We start from the raw sequence: 25,515 nt of genomic DNA, 5'->3' as shown, positions 1-25,515 counted from the left end.
CACACAAGTGTGTGCAGTATGATGTCTGTGTAAAATGATCCAAAGAAAAAAAGATTAAAGAAACACAAGAAAGACAGACACACCTACAGCAATTAGACATGGGGCCGGTGGCTATAGGACCGGGATGGGAACAACAATCTGTGCACAACTTTTTATACACTTCCGATGTGCAAATCTCTATCAATATGTTATACATCCAAAATATACAATTTGATTGCAGGTACAGCCCAATGATATCATGTGTATCCAGCATCCCCAGGGCCCTGGGTACCATCCCAATTCTACAAAAAGGTAATTAAAATGAAAATGTGGGAGGGCACAAACTAGAATGCAAAAGCAAACAAATGACTCACACCTGAACCTAGTACTCTGGGGACTGAGACAGACATTCCAAGAGCATTGGGTCTACACAGAACACAGTAAGGTCCAGTCCTATGTCCAGTCCCTTTCACAGCACAGCTTCCAACTGATGCCTTACACCCTGCCAATTAGTAACCAAGGCTGGAAACTATAGCCAATACTCTAGTTCAGCCGGACAATAATTCTAAGTACAGGCTGAAGTCAAGCCAAGTTAGACTCACAGAGACAGGATGTCAGTCAGAATTCAGCATGTGCCTGCCTAGTCACTGTGTGCAAAGCCATGAGAATCCACGGGGTACACATTTCTCAAGAACCCAACTCAGTCACACCTTTCACCTGGTGATATACCCAGGCTCCAGGGGTGAGGGGTCTGGGCATGTCTGGGCCGGCCAGGTTTCCTACTTCATGCACCTAAACAGCTGCCAGGTTCATCAGATGATGAACAGCTATCATTTGTGTGAGCTTAGTCTCCCCTAAAGTGCAAGTAACGGGAAAGACTATCACTACATTTTTCTTAGCATCTAATTAGTCAACTCAATACCCAATAAAGTGAATGAAATAAAACTGAACCTCACAGAGGTACTGCAAGCCTGCGTATTGATCTTTATTATATTAGGAGTTGGCTTCTAAGCTACACGTCACTGCCCTCACCTCCATGGCACCAGCAACTGTTCCACAGCCTGCTTTTAGCAGGAGCACTGAGCAGAGCTGGCCCATGTGTTCACTGCCCACTCTCACCTGTCTGGGATGGCAGAGACATTCTCCCACCGGGGCAGCAGGCGGGGCAGCAGGGTACCCTGAGTGGGCTTAGAGGTGAGAGCCTCGGAACCCCAGGCCGAACCAACTACTGTGTCCAAGGCACAGGCCCTCTGCTTATTGTCTGCTTTGAGAAAACTCTTCGTCGTCATTAATCTTCTCCTGAAGAGCTACTGATTCTAAATAAAAAACAAAACCCGATACTCGGTGATGGTATCTGTGAACCACATTTTACTGACTGACATTTAACTGGTCGTTTGCAAAACATAGCAGGCACAACTAAGAAAGTCCCAACCTATGTGGGGCTCAACTCCGGCAGGTCAGGCCACTGCATGCAACAGAAGGGAGGCACTGATAAACAAGCCGCCCTCAGGGTACAGCCAGGTCAAGCACACCTTCCTGTCTGAGCATCCTCCTTTTCGTTGTACTAAGGAGACTAAGTTAAATGTAGCTCTGAGGAGACTAAATAACTCTCTTGCTAGGTTGTGAGCAGTGTGTCCTGTGCATAGTGACAGCCACTGCCACCTCACTCTGTATGTGTGACATGGGATCTTATAGGTCTTCAGGTTGACACATACATTCACAGAAAAATCTGGTCTTTTCTAGGTCACTAAATCCCCTTGAATGTGACCTACAATAAAGAACAATGTCATGCACCAGATAATTCAACAATATATCCAACAGATGTCAGTTGAGCACTATGGTTTTATAGGCAGTGCCCAAGTGTTTTATCCGAAGAGAGCATGACCATATTCTTTCCTGCATCTCAGTCGGGAACTATGCCCATGGTGGGCCATGTGAGGTGGGCACTCACTCACCCAATGATTACTTACTAGGCCAGGACTCACTGAGATAGCCCGTGAGAGAGAGAGGGCTACAGTTACAGCAATACAGAGAAAAGCTGGTGCCACCTGCCCAGAGCAGAGCAGAGAGCCGGTGTTGGGCAGCTGGATGGATTCCCACGGGAGACATGATTCTCACTCACTGATGGAAGCTCCATCAGGCAGTCACAGGGATCAGAAATGTTTCAGATTAGGGAGACTGTGTATAGGAAAGGGCAAGAAGCCAAAGAACAGACATTTGTGTGAAGAAGCAAAAAGACCAAGAAGCAGCTATGAACTAGTATAGAAACGCTAAACTCAGCAAACAGAACGTGTCAAGGATATCTTCAGGGAGAAAAGGATCTAGTTACGAGACAAGGTTTGAAGGAGATAATCTAATCTGAAGCACAGCTGGAGTAAAAGGCACAACTACGAGGCCAGAAAACCAGAGCCTTCAGCCGTCCTCAGGCCATCACTATAGTGAGGAGAGGGTGAGAGAACCGAGCAGAACCAGGAGTCATGCCACCATCTGGGCTTCTTCCCTCACTGGACAGAGACACCAGCCAGGGCCGCCCTAGCACAGATTTGCTGCCGCCCTGCCTGGGCCCACACTAAATCAAATCTGATGCCAAAACACAGGGAGCTGTCAGGAAAGCAAGGGCACAGGGCAGGGAGTGATAGTGAGCTGGCTACCATACTGAACCTGCAGAGACTGTGAACCTCAGAGAAACAATCAATCCACAGTTCCAACCACTTAAAACATCCTTTAACCCAGCTGGCCTTAAAATAGGATTTAAGTTAGTAAGTTATTTTAACCATAATGAAAATCAGTAATGTTCAGGCTAAAGAAATAAACTAGAAACAAAGGAAACTGTGACAGAAATTCTAAATTCTAGATGTCTACAAAGACATTGTAGAGACTGGTTATGTCAACTTGACACAAGCCAGAGTCACCAAAGAATGGGGCGGCTCAAGTAAGAAAATGGCTGTATAAGATCAGGTAACAGGCAAGTCTGTGGGGGCATTTTCTTAATTAGTGGTTGATGGGAGGTAGGGATCAGTGCATTGTGGGTGAGGCCATCCTTTGACTGGTGGTCCTGGGTTCTACAGAAAAACAAGCTGAGCAAGGCATGTTGAGCAAGCTAGCAAGCAGCACGGCCTATGGCCTCTGCATCAGTGCCTGCCTCCAGTTTCCTGCCCTGTCTTGAATTCCTGTCCTGAGTTCTTTCAACATGAACAATGATGTGGAAGTGTAGGCCAACTGAACTCTTTTCTCACCAGGTTGCTTTGATCATGGTGTCTCCCCAGAGCAATGAAAATCTTAACATCTGAACTAACAAAAAGTAAAACAAAGCCTACAGGAGCACAGCAGCTGCCTCTGTGAATACTTTAAATCAGGTGAAAACTGAAGTAGAGGAGGCAATAGTGACAGTGATTGTCATGCCCCTGCCTCTGCCCTCCAGGAAGTACATTCCAGCCCACAGTGAAAAATCTCTCAACCAGAGGAAAAATGTAGGAAGAGGGGTGATCAACAGGGCCTGTGAGTGCTCAAAGACAAAGCCACTGCTAGATGAAGCACCCAGATGCCACTGCAAAAACACCAACTTAAGAGCAAGAAGATAGGTTTTGGGGGTGCACACCTGTGGTGTATCTGGGGTGCACACATGTGCCTGAGTATGGAGCCAGCTGGTATCAGATGTCCTCCTCTTTCACACTTTACTTCATCTTTTGCTTTTGGTTTTCAGACAGGATCTCTTATTGAACCTGGCACTGATGTGCTAGACTAGCTAGCCAATGAGCTCCAGAGAGAAGCCTCTCTCTCTGTGTGTGTACCCCAGTGCGGAGGTTTTAGGCTCATACCATGACACCCAGCCCAATGAGCTGTCTCAGGCCCCAGGCCCATGAGTACACCTAGAAGGCTCCCTGTGAGAGACTTTTATTTACCATTTTCTTCCCTGGAGGCTTCAGCCAAACCCCACCTTCATATATCCAACATGAAGAGATCTTAGCACAGCCATGAAGGAAATTCAGGACCCCATTTCCTCCACAGAGCCTAAATCTGAACAAAGATTCCTTAGTTATTAAGTATCTGCTCAAAAGCCTATTTGTGGCATCATCCCTTTTTAAAAAGGAACAATAAATCAACCTACTAATGGCTGTATTTTAAAGAAATAAAGGATCCAACAATACACAAATGGTAATGCTGGGACTCAGCCAACCAAGGCCATGCATGCAGCACCTCAGCAGTAGCTCTGCAACCACACCTGCAGTCAAGAGTGACTCAGGGTAGCAGCCACCTTCCTGCACACTGCCACCATCACTCCACTGCCTGACACCCTCTAGGGACAAAGGCAAACTGAAGACAATGGTTGTTGGAGATCAGAAAGCTTCAAGCAAAGGCACGCAGGGCTCCCCATCCTCCCTCCACCTTGTGCTCTCAAGGCTTGCTATAAAACCCCTCCTATCTGAGCAAGACTCCAGCCAGCCACTCCTATCCCCTTAAAGCTGATCTTTACAGAGAGGCAAACACACACATCAGCTCTGGAGAAAGGGAAGAAGAGACCAATAGTATTTAAAGAGCACACTGGCCTGCCAAAATGCTGGCTGGAAGGAACATCACCACTTCACATTCATAAGTCTGATTACTAAGATTCAGGAGGCGTTCTTCCTTGCAAAGAAAAACAGAGCAGCTCCAGAGGATAAATGGGAAAGGAAGGAAGGAAGAGTCAGCCAGAGTGAGGTCTCACAGGTCCCACTCAGAGAAGGCAAAGTGGGATACAAACAGGGAGAAATGAGAGCACTCAGGAGAAAGTGGAGTGGCCCTTGGGGTGCCAGCCTCTGGCTCCATATGGAGGCAATAAGGGAAGACAAAGCAAAGGGAGCAAGGACACCGCACCACACCTGGGAGGGAGAAAGGCTGAGGACAGAATGCTGTCCTTAGAGGATCATGTTGAGAAACACCAATAGGGAATACCAACCATGATGCAATACACACACAATACAGACACACACACACACACACACACACACACACACACACACACACACACACACACACACACAGACACACACACACGTTCTATACACTCACCAACACAATATCACACCCACAGCCCCAGAAATAACATTCTACCCATACACTCTCATAGTCCCTACACCCCCCAGCCATACATTCACACACCCCAGACACACACCACACTCCCACACACCCTGCACCCTCGCTACTGTGAGCCATCTCCCATGGCTCTAGACTCACTTTTGTGGAGAGTTCACCCTGCAATGGCTGTAGAAAGGAAGCATGGCCACTCTGCATTTACAGTCACGACCAATCACACCAGTGTTCTCTCAATACCTGTCATACCACCTCTGTAACACAATGCCCAAACAGCAGCTAGCACACCAGGGAAGGACTTTTCCACAGCTGTCCCTAAGAGAACAGGAGCAGTCCCCGCCACCAAATCCCCAACAAGGAGCCAAGGCTTTGACCACCACCTCCACCACCCACCACTGCACCCGTCACAGCAGGCACCAAAGCAGGCCTGTGGTAGGCCCAGGCCTTCAGACTCTGGAGAAGTGACAATTCTGGCTTCTGAGCCATGGCAACCCCAGATGTGAGCATCCACATGGAGGAGGTAGTGGTTGTGACAACTCCAGACACGGCAGCTGATGGCAGTGGTGTAGAGGAAGTGAAGACAGTGCTTGTAACAACGAATCTAGCTCCTCATGGGGGTGATTTGACAGAAAATAACATGGAAACAGAAAATACAGCCTCCTAACAGCTCCAGGAAGCTGTGTTAGTGAAGATGACTGAAGACAGGGAGAACTTGGAGGCTGAAACTGTGTCCCCATCACTTGCAAAGACAGCAGAGCTAACCTCATTGGAGGAAGTTTGTGTGCCCTGGAATCAATGTGCAATGTGCTCAGTACAATGAACATGTGATCAGCCCAAAGCAGTCTGTGCACCTGGCAGGGAAATCTAGCTTGAAGGATTGGAAGAGAGCCATCCGGATGAATGGCATCATGCTCAGGAAGATCACTGACGCTGGAGAGACTTCTACCAGCATGACAAGGTCTGCTCTAATACTTGCCTCAGCCCCAAGATTGACCTCTCAGGGGCCCGTGTGTCCCTGAGCAGTCCCACATCCACAGAGTACATCCTGCTCACACCAGCTGCAGCTTACCTGCCACCATCACAATAGAGAGCTGTGAGGACCCTGGTGACTGGACCACAACCACTGGAGATGACACATTTGCATTCTGACGGGGACTGAAGAATGTGGGCTAACTGGATGAAGTCATACAGGAATTCCAACAGGAGCTGGATGAATCCATGAAAGGCCTGCAACAGCGAGTGCAGGACCCACTCCTGCAGCTCCGAGATGCTGTCCCCCTCAATAACACTGTGCAAAACTTTGGCAAGCTGGATCAGGTGGAGAAGGTACTAACCAGCCACAAGTGCCAGATAGATCATTGTTCTAGGGAACAGTATACGCGGCACCTGGCAGCCCTGGAACAACAGTGTGATGAACATCGCCACCATGCCAAGGAGCTGAAGCACAAGTCCCAGCACCTCAGCAACGTGCTCATGACGTTGACCCCAGTTTCCTTGCCATCCCCTATGAAGCGGCCCCGTCTTGCACAGGCTACATCTGGACCAGCTGCTATGGCTTCCCAGGTGCTTACACAGAATGCACAGGTCGCTTTTGGCCCTGGAATGCCTATGTCCCAGTTGACCAGTGTGCCACTTGGCAAAGTAGTATCTACACTGTCCTCCACTGTTCTGGGCAAGGGCTCTCCTCAAGCCGCCCCAGCCAGTTCACCGGCCTCCCCACTGCTTGGAGGCTACACAGTTCTGGCCTCCCCTGGCTCTACCTTCCCCAGCACAGTAGAGATTCATCCGGACACATCCAACCTCACAGTTTTGAACACAGCTGCCATGCAGGATGGCAGCACAGTACTAAAGGTGGTCAGCCCCCTGCAGCTGCTCACCCTGACTGGCCTGGGACCCACACTACAGAATGTGGCTCAGGCATCACCTACAGGCAGCACCATTGTGACAATGCCTACAGCAGCTGCTACTGGACCTGAGGAACGCACAGCCACTATTGAAGTAGCTGCTGTAGCAGAGGACCATGAGCAGAAGTAGATGGCAGGGAGGTAAAATCCTTCCAAGATGGGCTGCCTTTCCTCAGGCCACTGCAGGCAGAGGCCACTATAGACACAGGCCACGGGGCTGGCTGGGCATAAGCAGGTCTGATGGGCTGAACCAAAGAGAAGATTGCCGGATGAATCAAGAGAAGAAAAGGGGCAGAATGTGGCCAGCAACCTGGAAAATCTGTCTTCAACTTATTAACTTCCTCCCCGTTTTTTTCTTTGAGAAATACTGAGGTGGGGGGCAGCGAGAGTGCAGAAGCACCCTTTCCCTTGTCGACAGCTGCACCTGGGCCCAAGAGACTTAGTCTACAAAGGTCATGAGTGACAAGCCGGTGCTCCAGACATGGAAGGACCTGTTCTTAGCTCCAGGCGAGCCATGAGGAGGACCTTCAGATCTAGAACATGAGAAGGCCAGAACTCAACTAAGGACTCCTCTGGTGTGTGTCAGTCAGTGGAAGGCAACTGGTCGAGCCCATCCTCCCTCACTGTTTGCTGCAGCACCAATTCTTACTCAAAGAGCAATGATGCAAAGGGAGGCCTGTCCTTGCCCTGCTGCCATCCTAGCCTCCAGGCCAGCCCTCTCCTCCAGCCCAAAGAACAGCTGCTTCCCTCGTACCTCCCCAACCCAGCAGTTCTCCTACCTTCTGTGGCCTGGGGGCAAAGGACCAGCAGGTACCTGAAAGAGCTTACAGATCCCAACACTGGGGTGAGGAGCTGGGGTGCTCAGAGGAGGTACACAGTAAATGATTCCCAGTGCTTTGCACATAAATGACACATGTGGTCTGAATAGTGCAATGCCATCCCTGGGAACAAGGCAGGGCCTCATCAAACATTTGATCAGGAGCATGACAGTGACTCAATGTGACCTTCTGGCAACTCTGTGCCTGCCGCTCAGTCTGAAATGCCACTCTCAGTTGTCTCCCACAGTCCAGATGGTTCCGATAGTCTCTTTTCTGTTAGGTCTGTGGTGGGGACTACATCTGGCTTTGCTTCCAGAGGCAGAAACAAACCAAAACCCTAAAGAACCTTTTGCCCAAGCAAGAACGAGTGCCCTAGGCTAAGGTTCTCTGCACATAAGCAGCTGCTCTGGGTAAGAAGAATCTAACATATTCACACCAGTGCACACTCAAGCACACTCAGGCTCCTCACCTGTCTTCAGGATGCTGCTAACTTGCCCCAGCATCCTTCTCCTCCCCGCCGTTTACATCTCCCACAGGTTACATACAGGGGAAGAAGCCTCCCCAAAATCCCAGAACACAGACCATAAAGATCTAATCTATTTTCACAACCAGTTTCAGGGGATGATAACTTTCAGATAATACCAAATGGCAAGGTTTTAATACTGACTAAAAGGCACAGGGGAGACAGCCCTTCTCAAGGAGGTCACTAGAAACAAGATGTATGTCCTCCTTCCTCACCCCAACAAACAAACAGCTCTCATGACATCTGTGCATACACACAAGTGACTCTTTTAAAAAATAAACACGCTCTCTGCCAGATCACCGCCACCATGGACATGAGCCGTGTGCAGCCCATCGAGCTGGCTGGGCAGGACGGGTTCGCAGGGACAGTGCACTCAGTGCGAGTGGAGTTTATGGATGACACCAGCCGCACTATCACTCGAAACGTCAAAGGACCCATTGGAGGGGGTGATATGCTCACCCTACTGGAGTCAGAAAGAGAAGCTCGGAGGCTTCTGACCTTGCTGCTGGGCCCTGGAAATCCTCCACCCAGCCCATGGGATGACCTGCAACTGTTCAATAAAGCATTTGTAATAAACAAACAAATAAGTGCAGTCCTGTTAACTATGACAGTTGCCCATCACAAACTGGGACATGCTGAGATGTTGCTACTTTCCAGTTTTCCAGAGCCCCACCTGTGGCTCCTGCAGTGTGGGTTCTACAGAGCCGCTGCCAGCAGGCACGCAGTGACCAGGACTACAGAATGGAGGGCAGCTGGCGGGGCCCAGGCAGAGAGCGGGCCCTCTGCCAGCAGCAGAACAAGCAAGACTTCCCAACACTGCAATAGAGAAGACAGGAGAGATGAGATGTAATGCTGACTGAAATGCATTGCTCTGGACTTAAAGCTTACAAGAAAGGATCTTCTATCTCATCCGAAAATGTCCGGATCCTCTGAAGAGAACCCTGTGAATCTACAGTAGGCCCTCTGAAGTGAACCACCATGTTGTACTACACGCCTCATCCTGTAGCCCACATAGTTGTGACAGCCTGCAGCCCCTAGTCACCAAGGTCCAGGGCTCTGTGTCCTCCCAGGTGCTTCTGGGAGTATGAAGGTGGGAAGAAAGCAGCAAGGTAGCTTGGGGAGCAGAGGAAACAAGAACCTGAAACAAAAACTACCAAAACCGTGCAGCACTGCCAGCTCAGACCTTCCGCGAGGGATGTCTTGTGCTGCCACTTAGAGCAGCTGGTGCTCCTCGATATCCATCACCAGGACACAGACAGTCGCCTTCAGCTGTGGTGGAGACAGCTACACTGTGCACAGCACACTTTCTACTGTCAATGCGGAATTCCAACCAGACCCATGACACCCGGAAAACCCACGGAGGCCCAGGTGAAATTCTAAACAGGACTGGGCAAGGGGCACAGAAGCACCCGAGCAATGTGTGGCCCAGGCAGCTGTCTGTCTGTGTCTATGCAGAGAAGGAACAGAGGCCTGAAGATGCCAGTTACTTCTAGTTCCCAATTAATTTGTTTCTTCTCTAAACTGTGCATCCATTTGTAGACATTCTCAACTAGACACTGATAAACAACCCACACTCACTCCCTAGGTGATGATGAGTCCTATTTGAGGTGAAAATAACATCCACACATCACCTAAGAATTCCTTCAAAGACAACCCAGTCTCTCAGTGTACAGAGCGCAGGAGAAAGCAGTTCCTCCCCACAGCCTGGCTTTGCAGAAGGGAAACAAAATCTCTGTCTTTCTGTCAATTTCATGGGGCTTGTAAAGCACAAGTGACAACACATGACTACCCATGACCTGCCTGTAATGCCAAGTATTCACAGAGAAAGGAGACTGTACCCCACAGAAACAGTCCACTGAAGACATTGATACATTCGGGACCATCACAGGTTCCACGGCAGGAGGGGAGATGAACTGCTGATTTGGGGACACCAGGAGAGCAAGACATGCTGAGAGGAGAGCTGAAGACGGAACAGCGGCTGCACCGCATGGCGGTCAAGATGGGCAAACACCTGAATGACAGGGAGAGACTAAGGAAGCAGTGAGGCTGAGCGCATGTCTCAGAGGTGGCCAACCATGTGCAAGGCCTTCAGTTCAATTCCCAACATCACAGCAAAGGGCAGAAGAGAGTTGTGCAGGTGTTAACATCCTTGTTCGAAGTGCCAACTAAACAAAAGCGCTCTGCATTTTACTGCACATAAACTATCTAAAACTACTTGAGGGTAAAACACATAGAATAGCATAAAAAAGAGATGAGCTAAATTTTTGAGAGACATGACTTGGAAGAGTGAACACAGAATAGGTCTTCTGTGACTACCTGCCCCAATGTTCTAAATGTGGATCACTGAGCCCTGGTGTGAAGGGCTGACAGGACAGACAGGGCAGAGGCAAGATGCCACAGCATGCTCAGCAATACCTCTAATCAGAAACCCGCACTAAGTACACAGCAATGAGAACAGGCACTGGAAGCTGTGCCTTCCCAGCAGTAGCAGCAGCAGCAGAGCCTCACAGCCTGACCGAAGAACCTGCACAGGAAGAAGACTGCCCAAGAGACAGCTACAAATGTGTGCTTCTCAGCCCAGAAAGAAGCTGGGTGTCGTGAAGGTGAGATGGCTGTGCTGGTCTTGACAGGAGCAAGGGACATTCTGGGGCTCCACCATTTCCAGCTGAGCAGCTACAGGAACTGCCTGCCTAGGTATGCTTCCTGGACTCTGGACTCCAAGACAGAAAGTCACACAGGTCCCTTGTAGCACCCATATGCTATCATCCAAAGCTACTCTTTCTATACCAAGAAGCTATTGATCTATAATGTTCAGGGACAGAAAAAGAAACTGGGAAGTGGAGGCAGGAGTCATCCATGGGTAACACAGAGGGGTCTGGAAAGACCTAAAGGACATTTTTATACACTGTCCTCAAATCTTTCCCTCTAAAGGTAGGACTATAATTTTAATGAAATATATGTCGTTTTTTCCACAGAATCTAAGGTGCCTTGGGTCGTGCAAGGCACTCACTCCTTAGGTGCAAGGACATTGTTTTAATGTATTGCTAAAGGAATAAATGCTTTCTCATATGGGATTTCTGCCTGGTCCTCAGTAAGCGCTATTCAATAAAAGCTAAATTCGGATGCTTATAATCCTTACATAATGAGAAGACGCTCCCTGGCCTGCCTGGCCACTCTGCTGAACCAGCTTCCCTATGTCATGTCACCCACAGCTACACTATGGCACAGGTATGAACAGAGTATCTTCTGTGTGGCCTAGTCTCTCCTCAGTCACAGGTTCTAAAGCTCACACTGAGACTCAGAACTCAGCCTCCATAGGCAGGCTTCATGGCCAACTAATTCTAACCATGCAACATGACAGCAGGGTCAGTCAGAGTGAACGTTAAAGGTATCTCGATCTCAGAGGTGTTTATGTAGGCTAGGGACATGGCCCAGCGGAAGAGCATTCTCCAAGCATGCAGCAGACGTAACACCAAACCAGGAAGGAACCATGCTAGAAGGCAGATCAAAATCCCAGTCAGAAAAGACACAGAACAAAATCTAAAAGATAAGTGAACCTGAGTAAAGTCTCTCAGGCTCCAACTACATTCAAAAAAGAAGAGGCAGATGAAGGTTGGAAGGGGCAGACCCTTGCTAGAAGTTTTCAAAAGTTCTAAGCAAACATCTCAAGTTGTTGGACTGTGGAGCCTAAATACGTCAGAACACAGGGGAAAGAGAGTGCTCAGGCAGGTAAAGAAGTGTTCTGCAGGCTTCATCACTTCAGGTTTAAATGTGTGTGGAGCAGTGAAGCCACAGAGCAAGGCAAAGTGCTTTCAGGTTACTGCACCATTTGGACAGCAGTACAAGTTTATGTGCCTGTGTATTGTATGCATGTGTGTGTCTGTGTGTGTGTATGCCTATTATATGTGAATCTGCATGCCTATGTGTATGCCCCTGTGTGTGTGCCTGTGTATGTGTCTGGATGTGCATGTATGTGCATCTATGTGTGCCTGTGCATGTGCTTGTGTGTACCTCTGTGTGTGCATGTGTGCCTCTGTGTGTTCCTATATGTCTATGTGCCTGTGGTTGTGCCTGTGTGTGGCTGCACACAAACCCCAGAAGAGGATCAAGAATCTTGCTCTGTCACTCTCTGCTTCATTCCCCTGAGGCAGCATCTCTCCAGCCCTCCTTCAGCCTACAACTGCCCCTGCTTCTTACAGCCCTGACGTTATAGGCACACACAATCATACAGATTTTTACTTGGGTTCTAGGGGTTTAAAATCAGATCCACACTCACACAGAGAATACCTTATGTACTGAGCCATCTCCCTAAATTCAGTGAAGAGACCATGTCTCAAAATAAACAAAAACATCAAGTGGAAAGTGACTAAGGAAGACATCTATGTACACATCAAAATAAATAAATGTAGATTTTTTTATATTATATGATTTTATTCCAATTATTTTTGATGTCTCCTTTGGGCTCAACTACATAAGGAGGTTCTGGTGCTGTGATGACAGACCAGGTATTCGGGTACCCCCATGACACATGGGTCTTTCACAAAATAAAGTCAACTAGCATGGAAGTGTTCAGAACCATTCTCTCTGGTGCATTACACACCTCCCCCACTCAGCACGTTCTCGCTCAGCTGGGGAATAATTTTACAGTTTTCACAGTGGCGTGCAGTGAGCATATGGGGACTCCCTTTGGCACTCTCAAACTCAGCCTTCTGTGCTTTCTGCTTCCTGACTGTCAGCACCTCCACTTGTACCTGACACCTGTACCAGCACCATGTGACCAGGCACTCTGAAGTAAGAAATGCATGGGTGCCAGAAGGCTGGGTGAACTACAGTTTCCTTCTTTGGCAAGCATGGTGTCTTTGTCAAAATCTGTCCACACAGAGACACTGACCTCATCAGGAGGAGCAACGATGAGAGAGAGGTCCTGGAGAGTCTGTGAGAAAAAGAAGCAAGCCCTCTTTCTCTAGAAAAACAGTATGAGGAGCAGAGATGAGGACAACACTAGAGACAGGGAGATAGGAAGCAGGATGAGAAGGGTGAGTACGTAGGAATTCTCTGGGGTAGAAAGCTTCAGAGTAGCAATGTATGCATCCTAGTGTGGCTCAGGCACCAGCATCTTAGAGGCCAAGGAAGAAGGCTGAACATTAACGACCCTCTAGGTGCTGGGGTTGACCTGCTCAATACTCCTCCCATCAGCCCTCCACTTACTGTTTATCTGTTTGTTTCCAAACAGGGTTTCTCTGTGCAGCCCTGGCTGTCTTGGGATCACTCTGTAGACCAGGCTAGCCTCCAACTCAAGAGATCGCCTTGCCTTTGCCTCCCAAGTACTGGGATAAAAGGCCTGTGCCACCAGGTCTACCCCAGCTTCGACTTCCATTTTCAATCTGAAAAGAATGAAGTAGTAGCACTTGAGGTTAGGGTGGAGAGCTAAAGAATGCCACCGTTACATCTGCTCACCTGCTCTCTCCACAGCTGCTAAGCTACCTGCCCTCTCACCAAGGCAAAGGCAGAATACCAAGGGCAAATCCTCAAAACCTGATGCAGCAAGCATGGGAGGGAGAGGAAGAGAGTGCTCCACTTCCTTCTGAGCAGTGATGGATGCTAGAACCTATTCTGTGCACCACTCAAAGCAGCATGGACTCGTATAAACCCAACTGCCTCAGAGCGAGCCTTTGTCACAGGGACTGGTGCCACTTTCAAGAAGCTGGAGTCCCACAGCACTCCAGTCACACAGAGCATGAGGCATTCTGTAGGCGAGTGCAGAATCATCTCCACAACTGTCTCTTCCTAAAACATGTATGTGTAAGCCTTCAAAAGAATGGTAGTCAGAGGTGGTGACTCCTCTGTGCTCTCATCAGCTACGACGCAGCTTAGGTTTGTGAGTTTGGAACTGGTTTTTAGATCTAAGTTCCACGTCCAGAGGATGTTGTAACACCGTGGCCTTTGGGGACAGGGCAAGACAGGAAATGCGTGGGCAGGGCTGACTAAGAAGCCTTTCAGCTGAAGAGCATCCATCGGAACTGTCCCTGAACATGCTGCACGAAAAAGCTGCCAGGCAAGGAATGGGGAGGGAGAAGGGAAAACACAGGCTGGAGCATGACCATGGCCAGAGCAGAAATACATGCAGAATGTCTGTCTTGGGGACAGTTGCTAACATCTGGGCAGGAAGCAGCTAAGGAAGACTATCACGACATAATGGTTAACCCCAAGACAGCCACAAGACACATCTACACTACCTTACAAATTTAATGAGGACAGGGGCAAAGCGCATCACACAAGAGTCTGAATCATGTCGATATGAGTCAGCTACAGTTCTGCCCGTGGCTAGGAGTCCTCATTTGCAGTTTGTCAGAGAAACACAAACAGGTGGTTGATGCCCAAGCTCTGGCTCCACAGAGAATCAAGCTATTTTGGAGGAGAGAGAAGACAGCCAGCAGAGGAAGCCAGCTAAACCAGGAGGATGGCACAGTCATGACATATGAGCAGCCTACCAAGGGGTGACCGTGATGTCATGATAGACAGGACTGTGTCCAGATGGATACTGTCCTATCAAAATGTGATTTCTCCAAGCTGAGGACCACTGCTACTAGTCTAAGTCAAGCTACTCCACGGTGATCTCTGAGCACCTCCCTGCCCCTGAGGCTACCCCACAGTGACTGCTGATCCCCCAACCAGCCCCATTAGGATCTTTCCAGGTTGTCCATGTGTGACTCCGAAGATGCCAAGTAAGGTAGAGCACACTGACTGGCACCAGTACCATTGTTCAGCACAGCGCACTGTGGATCCCAGAGAGGACACCAGGGTGGGGCAGGGAGGAGTACTAACACCATCTATTTTGCCCCATTCTTCCCTTAGAGCAGAGGCAAGCATGTAGAGCCTTCTGACAACAGGAACTAGGAACAGTCCAGAAAAGAGGCTAGTAGGACCGCAGCCCATGATCAGGGCTCTGAGGGTGCAAGCTGGAAGAAAAGAGCTTGAACAGTACTCCATACTTGGCCCCTCAAGTTTCCCAACAACTGGCAGCTAGCCTACTTAGGTCCAGACCCTGCAGCCCATCAATACATAAACACTGGGCTCTGCAAACAACACCTGTACCCAAACCCCAAGGACAGTTTTGTAAATCCAACATAAAGAAATGTGCCTGTCCCTGGCCATCTCATCAGCTCTAGTTTCTAGAAAGCAGCTCACAAGGCATGTGTGCAGTCCAAGTGTACAACCCCACCACAAAGAGCAATGGCTGCTCTTTAGAGAAGAAATGAGCCCAGGAGCCTTGCTTTGCTGGAGAGAGACCCCACTTCCCAAGTCCACAGCTTGCTGAAAAGATCTATAAAAAAAAAACATGTTTCATTTGTTGACTACAAATCCACTGTGACAGATACAAGAATGCACAGTAAAGGAGCTAACATTTAAAACCTGCTCACTGCAGCCTCAGAACACAGGAGTTCCTGTGTGGCTCCTGCTGACCATTCAGCTCCCTGAAAATCCACGGTGACTGCACAGAGCCTTTGCCATTCCTGGGGGCCAAGATGAGAAGAAGCTCTGACAGTAAGGAACATTCACAGAGAAAAGCCTGTCCCCTTCCCAGGCAAACAGACCCACTCAGTGGTCACCTCAGCTCCCTGCCAACTGTCCCAGGTGCAAAGTTCCCACAGTAAATGGTACCAAGTCCCACAGAATTTACCTGGAAGCCACAAGAAGAACTGGAGCCTACCCCCAGCACAGGCATGGTGCCTCCCACTCCCGGCTTTAGGCGAGAGTCTATCATGTTGGCTACCTCAGCTCCTATCTTGTGCTAAACTGTCAGCACCTCAATCTGTCAGGAAAATTCCTAAAAGCCTGAAGCCTTTGCTCTCAGCTCCCAATAAAACTTCCTCTTGAGGCTCATCATGAAATAAGGGCGCTTTACTGCTGAATTTTCAACTGAAACCATGGCTGGCATTTTCCCTTTGCTCTCCTGCAAAGCTAAAGTCTATTACCTAAAGGTAATAAGGAAAGTCTTAAATGTAACTAGGAACAGACATCCCACCAATGCAAACCAATAAACTATCAATCAGCAAGGCAGGGAAATACGGCCCAATATCAAGTCTGGCAGCCTCTGAGAGTAAAATCACAATGGCTTCTCTAAATTCTTACTGAACCAAATTCACCTTTATCAAAGTATCTGATTTTGAATAATCCCAGCTAGGGAGTAAGGAGGGAATGTAGAAGCTGTGGCACAAGCAACAGAACGAACAGCGAGCCAGGCGCCCCTGGCTCCTTAGGGTGCAGTCAGTTTTCTGCTCCTCTTGCTATGGAGAGTAAAGCGCTGTTTGCGCCCACCTACACCAACATGCAGCCGCTGTGACTTCAGCAAACATGAACGGAATGACCTCACTGCAGACTGCCCAACCTCTGTGAGTGGTGCAATAAAGCATACAGTGGAAGAGAAAGCTGGATCCGGGGTCTTTCCATCAGAGGTCGTGGATTTTAATAACGTCCCCATTGTTCTGTTGCAGATGGCACATCAGCCTCTCTTTATTACTGCAGAAGCACAAGAGCTCTGTAGAGGACAATAAAGTGGTTCATGTTTAGCTTTGCAATGTTTCAAAGGCTCCTGATTTACAGTTAGGGACCAGGTACCTAGTACCACACTTCTGAGCTGGGTAATTGCCTCCTGTTCTGTGCAAATTTCCCCTCAGCATGACGTTTGCACCTACTGAGAGGCTCTCCTGGCTGTCAGGCCTCCTTCCTCTACCTCAGCCATATGGGGGGATCTAAGCAGAAAGCACTCCATGAACACCAAGCTCTTCACAGCACTTCCCGCACTTGACATTCTCCAGCCAGTCAGGCACACTGGTGACAACTGTTACCTTAGGCTTGTTTCTAAAATGGAGACATCCCACTAATGGTTCCTATCAGGAAATTCTGAGACACTTTTAGCGCGTGTAAAATGAATGCATCAGTTCTAGATTCAAGAAGAAATCGGTCAGCACTTATGGCTCCAGTTTGGTTTCCTGGATATGGAAAAAGCTGCGCTGTTTGACACACAGCCTCTCACTAAGCTACAGCTCCACTGAATGTACAAAGCCAACTAGAATCCTGCCTCTCTTTGTGTACCTACATCTTCTCCTAAGCATCCTACAGTCTTGAAACATGCTCACCTCAGACTCTCTGGTGTCTCTAACCCCTTGCCATCTCTAACCAAGTCTCCCTGACCTGAGACCACTAGAAGACTGTACCCAACTTTCCCAGTGTGGCTCCTCTACTGTCTCCTCCTAAAGGAGACTCGGACTGCCATTCTGTCTGGATCAATCACTGCATGCAAATGTGACCTGCCTTAAATCATAATTTGACAGGACATTTTTGCTCTAGGACAGAAATTTAGATTTTAAAAGAACTGGAGAGATGGCTCAGTCGGAAGACCACTGGCTGCTCTTCCAGAAGGCTGAGAAGGGAGAAGGATCCTAGAAGAAAATCCTGAGGATTTAAAAGAATCTGCTCACTATCTGCTAGTGCTGTGTACTAGCTAACACCTAATCTCATGCAGAGCTGTGTGAATAATAACCCAAGACACACACACACACACACACACAGATAAACACACACACACACACACACAGATAAACACACACACACACACACACACACACATTCTACAACAACTACATTACACTATACATTACTAATGTGCTGACCCCTTAAAAGTTAACCAGGAAGCCTACTTCCTCATGGACTAATTCTCTAAAAGAAAACAACCATTGGAGCAGCTCGAGGCTCACAGAGAACATCAGAAGATCTGAAGCAATCTTAAGACTTAATCACCAGACTTAAGTTTCTATATCAAAGCTGACATTGGCCACCAGGGTCTCTCTACAACCCTTTGTCTCTACCTGCTTCAGACTGGCATACCCAGACCCCTACCCTGAACTCTCCAGCCCAGGAGGCTTGGATTGCTCTTCCCCGTATAATCTAAACATTTTGGTTTCCAGCCCTCTTTGTGCCTTTTGGGCCTCCTGACAGCGGCACCTGGTTCCCTCTCTCACCCTGTACACAGCACAGCTCAGCCTGGTCGTATCCACTCTGAACTCTCAGATGTCCCTGCCTCTGCCTGTGCCCACTTATCTATAACAAACTTCCCCCACACTGACCTAGGAATGATCATGTCTCCCTTTCTTTTCTTTTCTTTTCTTTTACTCATTCATTTGGTGCCAAAAACCAGGACCAGACTTATCCTTCCCTTTTTATTTCTTCTTGCTATTATTCAGTAATACTCTATACATATACAACTGAAAGATCTGAATGTACATTGTACTCTCAATCAATAGACAAAGATATAAAAAAGACCTAGCAATGGCTAGAGCAGCTGAGTTAAAGGTATGTTCTCACCATGCATATCACAGAAGTCAAAAATGTCACTCCACACATGCTCCCTCCAGTGCTGGCCCACCAGATGATATACGGACATCTGCAAAAACTTCAAAGTAGTAATCTTTCACTGGGCCACTGGCATCTAAACTGCTTTTGAAGGAATATACATCAGTAACTCTCCAATCCTCAAGCAACTGCCAAATGCACTACACTCTCTGGAATTTTCATGTAAACCCCAGAAGTAATAGACTTGAAAGACAAAGGCAGAGCTTTACAACATGTGTCAAAGCAACCCTGAGAACCTGCCTTCAAAAGAAAAGGCCCAAATGTAAAGCACAAAGACCCAGAAATCTCCCCAACACTTGGACCCTCTCTGGCAAACACTACAGCATCAACTACCTAAGACCAGAGTCACCTGCTTTGTTTGTGGCTATTCTGCTTGAAGGACGTAACTATGTATAACAGGCTCCTGGACTTCAGATTGGTGGATAAATAGTTCACAAATCAGCCTCTTGGGTAGGCAAGGGTTAAGTGGTGAGAGTCTAAGAATCCTTTGCTTCCCTCCTGCTTCTATCAAAAGGCAGAGGTCAAACAAAGTCAGACCCTCAGAAGCACACAGCTGGGGTCACCTGCTTGCTCACCACACCTGCCTCTAACACACCCGAGTCCAGACTCAGACTTCACAAGAGGGTGAATACAAAGTCACTTATTTCAATACCTCAAATTCTAATTTCCTATTAAATTTACTAAATCACTAAAGCAGTTAGTGAGAAAAGTAAAGGAACTCGGCCTTCGGGTCATTGACAAATAACTAAGATGTCATGAACAATGTGACACTTAAACCCCATACCATTTCTCTTTACAAATAAAAACTGAGAGATAAGCAGCAAAGACATATTAATTAGTAGCTGACTCCCTAAAAGGAACATCACCTTCTGTATTAAAGCTGAACCCATAATAGGTGTCTCCCCTTTGATTGCCGGGTACTCTTTCCTCACATCTGAATGCTTCAGGCAGAAGAGCTCTATCTAGCTGATGTTGTAGACAATTTTTGAAAATTCATTGAAGATTCATTATCTGTGTAAAATTAAAACCTTGATTTAAAAGTACCATAAAGAACACCTTTTCTTTTATAAACTTTTCTAGGGGAAAGTTGCCCCAAATGAACAGAGCACAGGACACAGCACTCAAGCTCCCCTGGAAAAGCTGACAGTGCTGACAATGACCTGTGACAGAGGCCTGGGAGCAGGCACTTACTGGATGATCTGAGACCAAAGAACCCAGGACTGAGAAAGGGGGGCAGAGAGAAGGCTCACCCTTGGCTGCCAGTTCTCATACTGCTTCTGTAGATTCGCACCGATGGTTTCCAGAGCTTTCTGAGGACCCATAGACAGAGGATCTGTAGAAACAACAAAGAGAAGGCTTGGTAAGATCGCACGTCCTCTGCTGGGAGAGCTCTCATGGAGCCTTCTCTTCCACACTGCAAAGTCACCTTTGACAACACATACATCCAGGCCTCTGCTTTATCTGCTTAACCAGGAGCAGAGCTAGTGACACTGAACTGGCTCCACAACCCAGGAAGGCTGCTCCTGCTTGCTCACTAAAGGCAGCCACTCCCCACCTGCCATCATTCCTGCTCTTGGGTCCTGCTGCTGCTCAGACTGTCAGAAGGCCTAGCTAAGCTTCTTCCAGGATTCCATATTAAAACTGCAGCCCTCCTGTGTGCACGGGAGGGAGGGAGGGAGGGAGGAGGGAGGGACCAAGAGCAGCACTTAATGATTTTCACCTAGATTGTAATGGTGCTACACACAGAGAAAGATGCCTGTGGTTTGCTGCTTAGTCATCACGGAGCTTCTCCGCTAACAACACTAAGCCTGCAGTTCTCACACTGATCCGTCTCAGGACCCTTTGCCGGTCTTTCAAAATGCTTCTGTCTACTGACATATAGCAAATTAACATGTCAGAGTCAGGCAAGAGGATCACAAGTACAAGGCCAGTCTGTACTACATAGAGATGAGCACGTAAGGAGTATTTATAGAAAAAATTATTTTACCTTCATTTATTCATTTAAACATAACAACTAGAGCTGGGAAGATGGCTCAGCAGTTAAGTGCATGTGCTATTCTTGCAGGAAAACTTTGCTCAGTTCCTAACACCCTCATAACATTCACAATGTCCGTAACTCCAGCTCTGCAGGATCCAATGCCCTCCTCTGCCCTCCAGCCAGACATACATGTAAGAAAAACACTTATGTACATAAAATAATTTTTAAATTAAATATGATAAATTATGATCTCTCTAAAGCTCAGTGAGAAGAAGTTAAAGGGGGAGCACAGTTGGTAGAGTGATTTGCCCAGCATGCATGAAGCCCTGGACTCCATCCTCATCAATACAAAATAAAATGAGGCGTATCCCTGAAATCCCAGGACTCAAGAATCAGGAGGATCAAGGTCATCCTCATCCATATATATATACACACACACATATATATAGCAAGTTTCTAGCCAGCTTAAGTTTAGTGAGAACAAGACTGTCTCCAGCATGTAAATGAACACATGGCAGCTGGGTCTGCATCCCTTCATCTCACCCCCCAACATTTGTGGTTGCAGGGAAGAGTCTTAAGATAGAAGGTAAACAACTCAAAATAACTTCAAAGTCCCTGAAACTGACCAGATTCACTAGGCCCTTCCTTTCCCAAGACTGAATGGTAAAGGCTGCTAAGAGTCTCTCTCAGAGGAGCTGTTAAGAAAACAGACAGCTGAGCTTGGTGGTGCAAGTCTTTAATCCCAGCACTCAGGACACAGGGGCAGGCCAGCCTGCTGTACAGAATGAGTTCTAGGACAGCCAGGGCTACACAGACAAGAGGGAAGGGGGAAGGGAGGAAAGGGAAAAGGGAGGGAGGAGGAGGAGGACAAGCAGCCTAAACAAAGAGATTGGCAGAGCATCTTGAAAGAGGCTCAGCCAGCTGAGCTACCTGAAAAGGACACTCTCAGCTCTGAGTCAGTTCTGTGCCTGTGTAACTCACTCCAATAAATCTCATTAATTCAAGTTGGATTTTGGTGGTTTCCATACTCTGGTCTGTCATAGGACTCCCTATCAGGGATGAATAGGGGTGTGTTCATTCATATTCTCATTCTGCCTGCCTGTCCGCTCTGCCTGCCTGTCTCTCTCTCTCTCTCTCTCTCTCTCTCTCTCTCTCTCTCTCTCTCTCTCTCTCTGTGTGTGTGTGTGTGTGTGTGTGTGTGTGTGTGTTGCATCTCCCAGAAAAGGAGTCATATTGAAAGGCTGTCGCTGTCACTTCTAATATACTAGAAATTCCTGCAGTCAATTAATTTTATTTCCTCCCAAAACTATGCCAGTGAGTGGAGGAGAGCCATGCAGGGAAGAGAATAAACAGTAAGGACAACAGAAAGGATCGTCTGACGGCATCAGCAGAGATTAACGGGTGTGCTGACCAGTGCCAAGTGAACCAGGAAGGCAATGATGACTTGATGCACTGCCCCCAGACTTTCCTTCCGAAGAACCACTGTCATCCCTGACAGCACTCCAGGAAGGCTCTGAGAGACTCTCCACCTGTGTGGGTTCCTGTATGTGGTCCTGATCTGAAAAGCAGGGTCACCCATAAGAAAGGAAGCCAGCTGAGCCCACTTGACACTCCCACTCAGATGAGAATCAAGAGCCATCACAGGCACTAAGAATGGTGCCCTGAGTCTGGGAGTGCCATGGGAATCTATCTGCCGTGCACTTGGGTCAGGTGCAGCCTCCTGTGTGCAGGCCACCACAGTAAAACACAAGAGCAGAAGTAGCACACAGAGCTCCAGTTCTCTGTAGTTCTCTGTGCCTCGTGTTAGCAGACACTTAAACACTCGCTAATTGACTTATTAGTCGAGCACTGCCTACTGCATGGAGTGTAAATCAGAGAGTGCCTTTCAAGGAGTCCGCCATTAATTAGTTGTGTAACCTTGAATGGCTAATTTTTGATTGAGAAAATACATAATAGCAAAAGGGTTACTTTGAAATTAGGGATGGCTCTTGATGACTGTATCTTATTAATCATAATGTCATCCCTCCATTTTATAATTAGTGGCAAACACACTGACGGAGCTTCAGAGCAAAGCCTGGCCACACGGCTCTGTAGAGCAGAGCAGATCCCACCAGGGTCTGACTAGTGATGGGACCTTCAGCTGGACTAGGATGGAACTTAGGGCACAACCTACCATCCATAGCAGGCCTTGTCCTCCCCAAAAGCTACATGTCCCACTTGCCTACAGAATGATGAGAACCAAGAGCTGTAATACTTTACAACTAGGAGGGGCATGGGGGTGTATGGGGAGCTGCTGGAATTCCTGACTTAAATACAGCAGGACAGAGACTGTACTCTAAACCAAGAGCCCAAAAGCAGAGGCCTCTCCCTGCTTTTTCTTACTCCATGACATCCACGGATCATGTCCTACCATCTGGGACAGGTGGCGGACGGGCTGTGCCTTCTTACTTTCTCCTCAGAGCACTGACTGACGTGCTCTCCAGGCAGCCTTGGACCCACTCTGGCTCGTGCTCAGGTGGTGCAAACACAGGAACCACCACACACGGTCCTGGTATTCTTTAGAATCCTGAACCCTGTCTCTGAGACCTGAGCAGTCTCACCCCAGCACAGGCAGCTGCGTCTCCCCTTCCTACAAGGCCACAGTCACACTCACAGCTTCCAGCAAAGCTCTGGGCTACACTTCACAAAACTGTCAGACACACTGAAGTCTAATTTGTTGCATGGAATAAGAACACCATGCACTCTACCATCTGACATCGGCTGGACTTCACCCTGAGCACACAGCCATCCCAGAGGCCAGCACACTCAAAACAGCTAATGAGGCACGTTTGTTGTACCCCTCCTTCAGCCACACAGGTGGGCTCAAGTGGCCCTTGGTCCCTGCTGTGTTGAGAGGAAAGGCATGGAATACTTAGAAGGGAGAGTACCAGTTGATACTATGATATAAATATGTCCCCCAAAATTCCTATCTTGGAACATAATCCCCAAGCATGACAGTACCAGGAGGGAGAGCAGGAAGAGACTAAGTCAGGAGTGCCTAAGAAGAGGGGCAGAAATTTCATAAACAGGACAGCTTCTCCAGCAACCCTTGTTTGTCTCTGCTTTCTCTGTTCCCACAGTCGCCTTCCTTTCCACACTTCCAGAATCCTAATTCTGTTCCCTCCTTCTAGTCACTGTTCCAGAAAGCACATGTCACTCAAGTCCCCAGTCTACATAGCCTTCTCCACCAAACGTGCCTTTCCAGCTTTCTAGTGGCGGTCAGCTCCACTCTGAAGACTTGAGAAGGACCTTCCTTGCCTTATGTAAACCTCTTCCCCTCCCCCAGCTGACTGGCCACACTGGACTGGATGGTCCCCAAGCACCTCTCCTGGAGAACAGAGCACTGCAGGAGCACACAGCAGCTCTCTTCCACAATCCTCCAGACTTTGGGGACACGCGGAGCAGGGCTAAAACATCCGAAAGTTGAGGGCTTGCGTCGGGAGCTGTGCTCAGGGCAGATGTGCTGCAGAGGATGGGCAATCTCCAGAGTCCTCCTCTCAGGAGCAAGCTGTGATCTCATCTTAGAAGAGACTCTTTGTGGTGGCCCTAACACCCAGGGTTCCCAAGAAACTCACTGAACTAGTGAAGTGTTCCCTATGCTTGAAACTTTAGAAACCTTTTCTTCTTTTCAAAATAAAGTGTGAAATAATGGATACCAAACATCAGCTGAAGCTAGTCTTTCACAGTTTCCTTTATCCCTGTTACCACATCACTTCACAAGAACCCAGACCAGGCCCACATCTCAGTAAAATCCAGACACAAAAATCAGCCCACTTGTGATCCAACACTCAGGAGGTGGAAGCAGAGGAACAAGCCTAGACTACACAAAAATACCTGTCTTAAAAAAAGAAACCCTCATAGAGAACATGATTAGAACAGGGTTGGGGGAGGGGACACACAGCTGCAGCTGCAATGTAAACACTCCTAGGAGATTGTGGCAACAGTGCTGTGTACCCTCGGAAATGCTCACACAGGAATTTTACCGCACACGTTTCACTGCCCACCTCTCCCTGTTTATTAAAGACAATGTACATGACTGACCTAGAACTTAACCACAGAGCCCAGATTGTCCTCAGACTAACACAGATCCACCTGCCTCTGCCTCCCAAATGCTGGGAGGATTAAAGGAGTGCACCACCACACAGCTCCAATTCTTTAAAATGAACAGTTTACATGACAGGTTCCCCCGACAGGGTCTGGCACTTACCTATCCAGCATTCCAGTCGGGCACAGGGTGTGGTCTTCACCACATCTGGAGGATCCACACCCACATTCAGGCACAGGACCAAGGCCACACTAACCGTCTTCATCTGGAAACACAACAGAAACAGTATTTCAACATGGACTCCAGATTTATCCCCAGAATACTTGGCTCCTCCTGCACTGTCCTACGCACTCACTCTTGCAGCCTCGTTCCTGTACCCCAGGTTAGCCCACCTCTGAGGCCAAGGCAGAGACTTAAACAGCAGCACATGCAGGAGCTTCCTTGTAATGAACCAACTAATCAGAAGACAGTCTGCCTTAAAGTGCTCAGCACACGGTTCTTATCCACATCCATCTGTAAGGAGCCAAATACTCTGTGGGACACGCACACCATGGCTACTCAGATTCACACTGTCACTTGTTCACTGGTGCTTTGTCTCTTTAACTACTCACATTTACATCACTCCATGTTTCTCTCCACTTGTGACTGTTGTCTGAATACCTTCAGCATTTTATTTGTCTGGGGTTTTTGTTGTTGCTGTTGTGGTTTTGAGACATTTTATTTATTTGTCTGTGGTTTTGTTGTGT

General features: G+C 48.1%; 1 protein-coding gene and 1 pseudogene across 5 annotated transcripts in view; one reads left to right on the top strand and one right to left on the bottom strand.

The window, feature by feature from the left end:
• Positions 1-25,515, bottom strand: part of RPTOR (regulatory associated protein of MTOR complex 1) — a 263,751-nt gene that overhangs the window by 186,536 nt on the left and 51,700 nt on the right. For all 4 annotated transcript variants that reach the window (XM_080924542.1, XM_080924544.1, XM_080924545.1 and 1 more), the window contains exons 2-3: positions 24,932-25,034; positions 19,958-20,040 (exon numbers count right to left, since the gene is read on the bottom strand). In XM_080924542.1, coding sequence (XP_080780668.1) covers positions 19,958-20,040; positions 24,932-25,034 — 186 coding nt within the window. The remainder of the gene's footprint in view (positions 1-19,957; positions 20,041-24,931; positions 25,035-25,515) is intronic.
• Positions 5,534-7,083, top strand: LOC308426136 (glucocorticoid modulatory element-binding protein 2-like; annotated as a pseudogene). Its single transcript has one exon. The product of its transcript is annotated as a glucocorticoid modulatory element-binding protein 2-like (transcript).

The sequence above is a fragment of the Micromys minutus genome (assembly GCF_963924665.1).
Source record: "Micromys minutus genome assembly, chromosome: 10".
Classification (NCBI taxonomy): Eukaryota; Metazoa; Chordata; class Mammalia; order Rodentia; family Muridae; genus Micromys; species Micromys minutus.
Note: the sequence above shows the minus strand (reverse complement) of the source record. Positions and strands in the feature narration are given on the sequence as shown.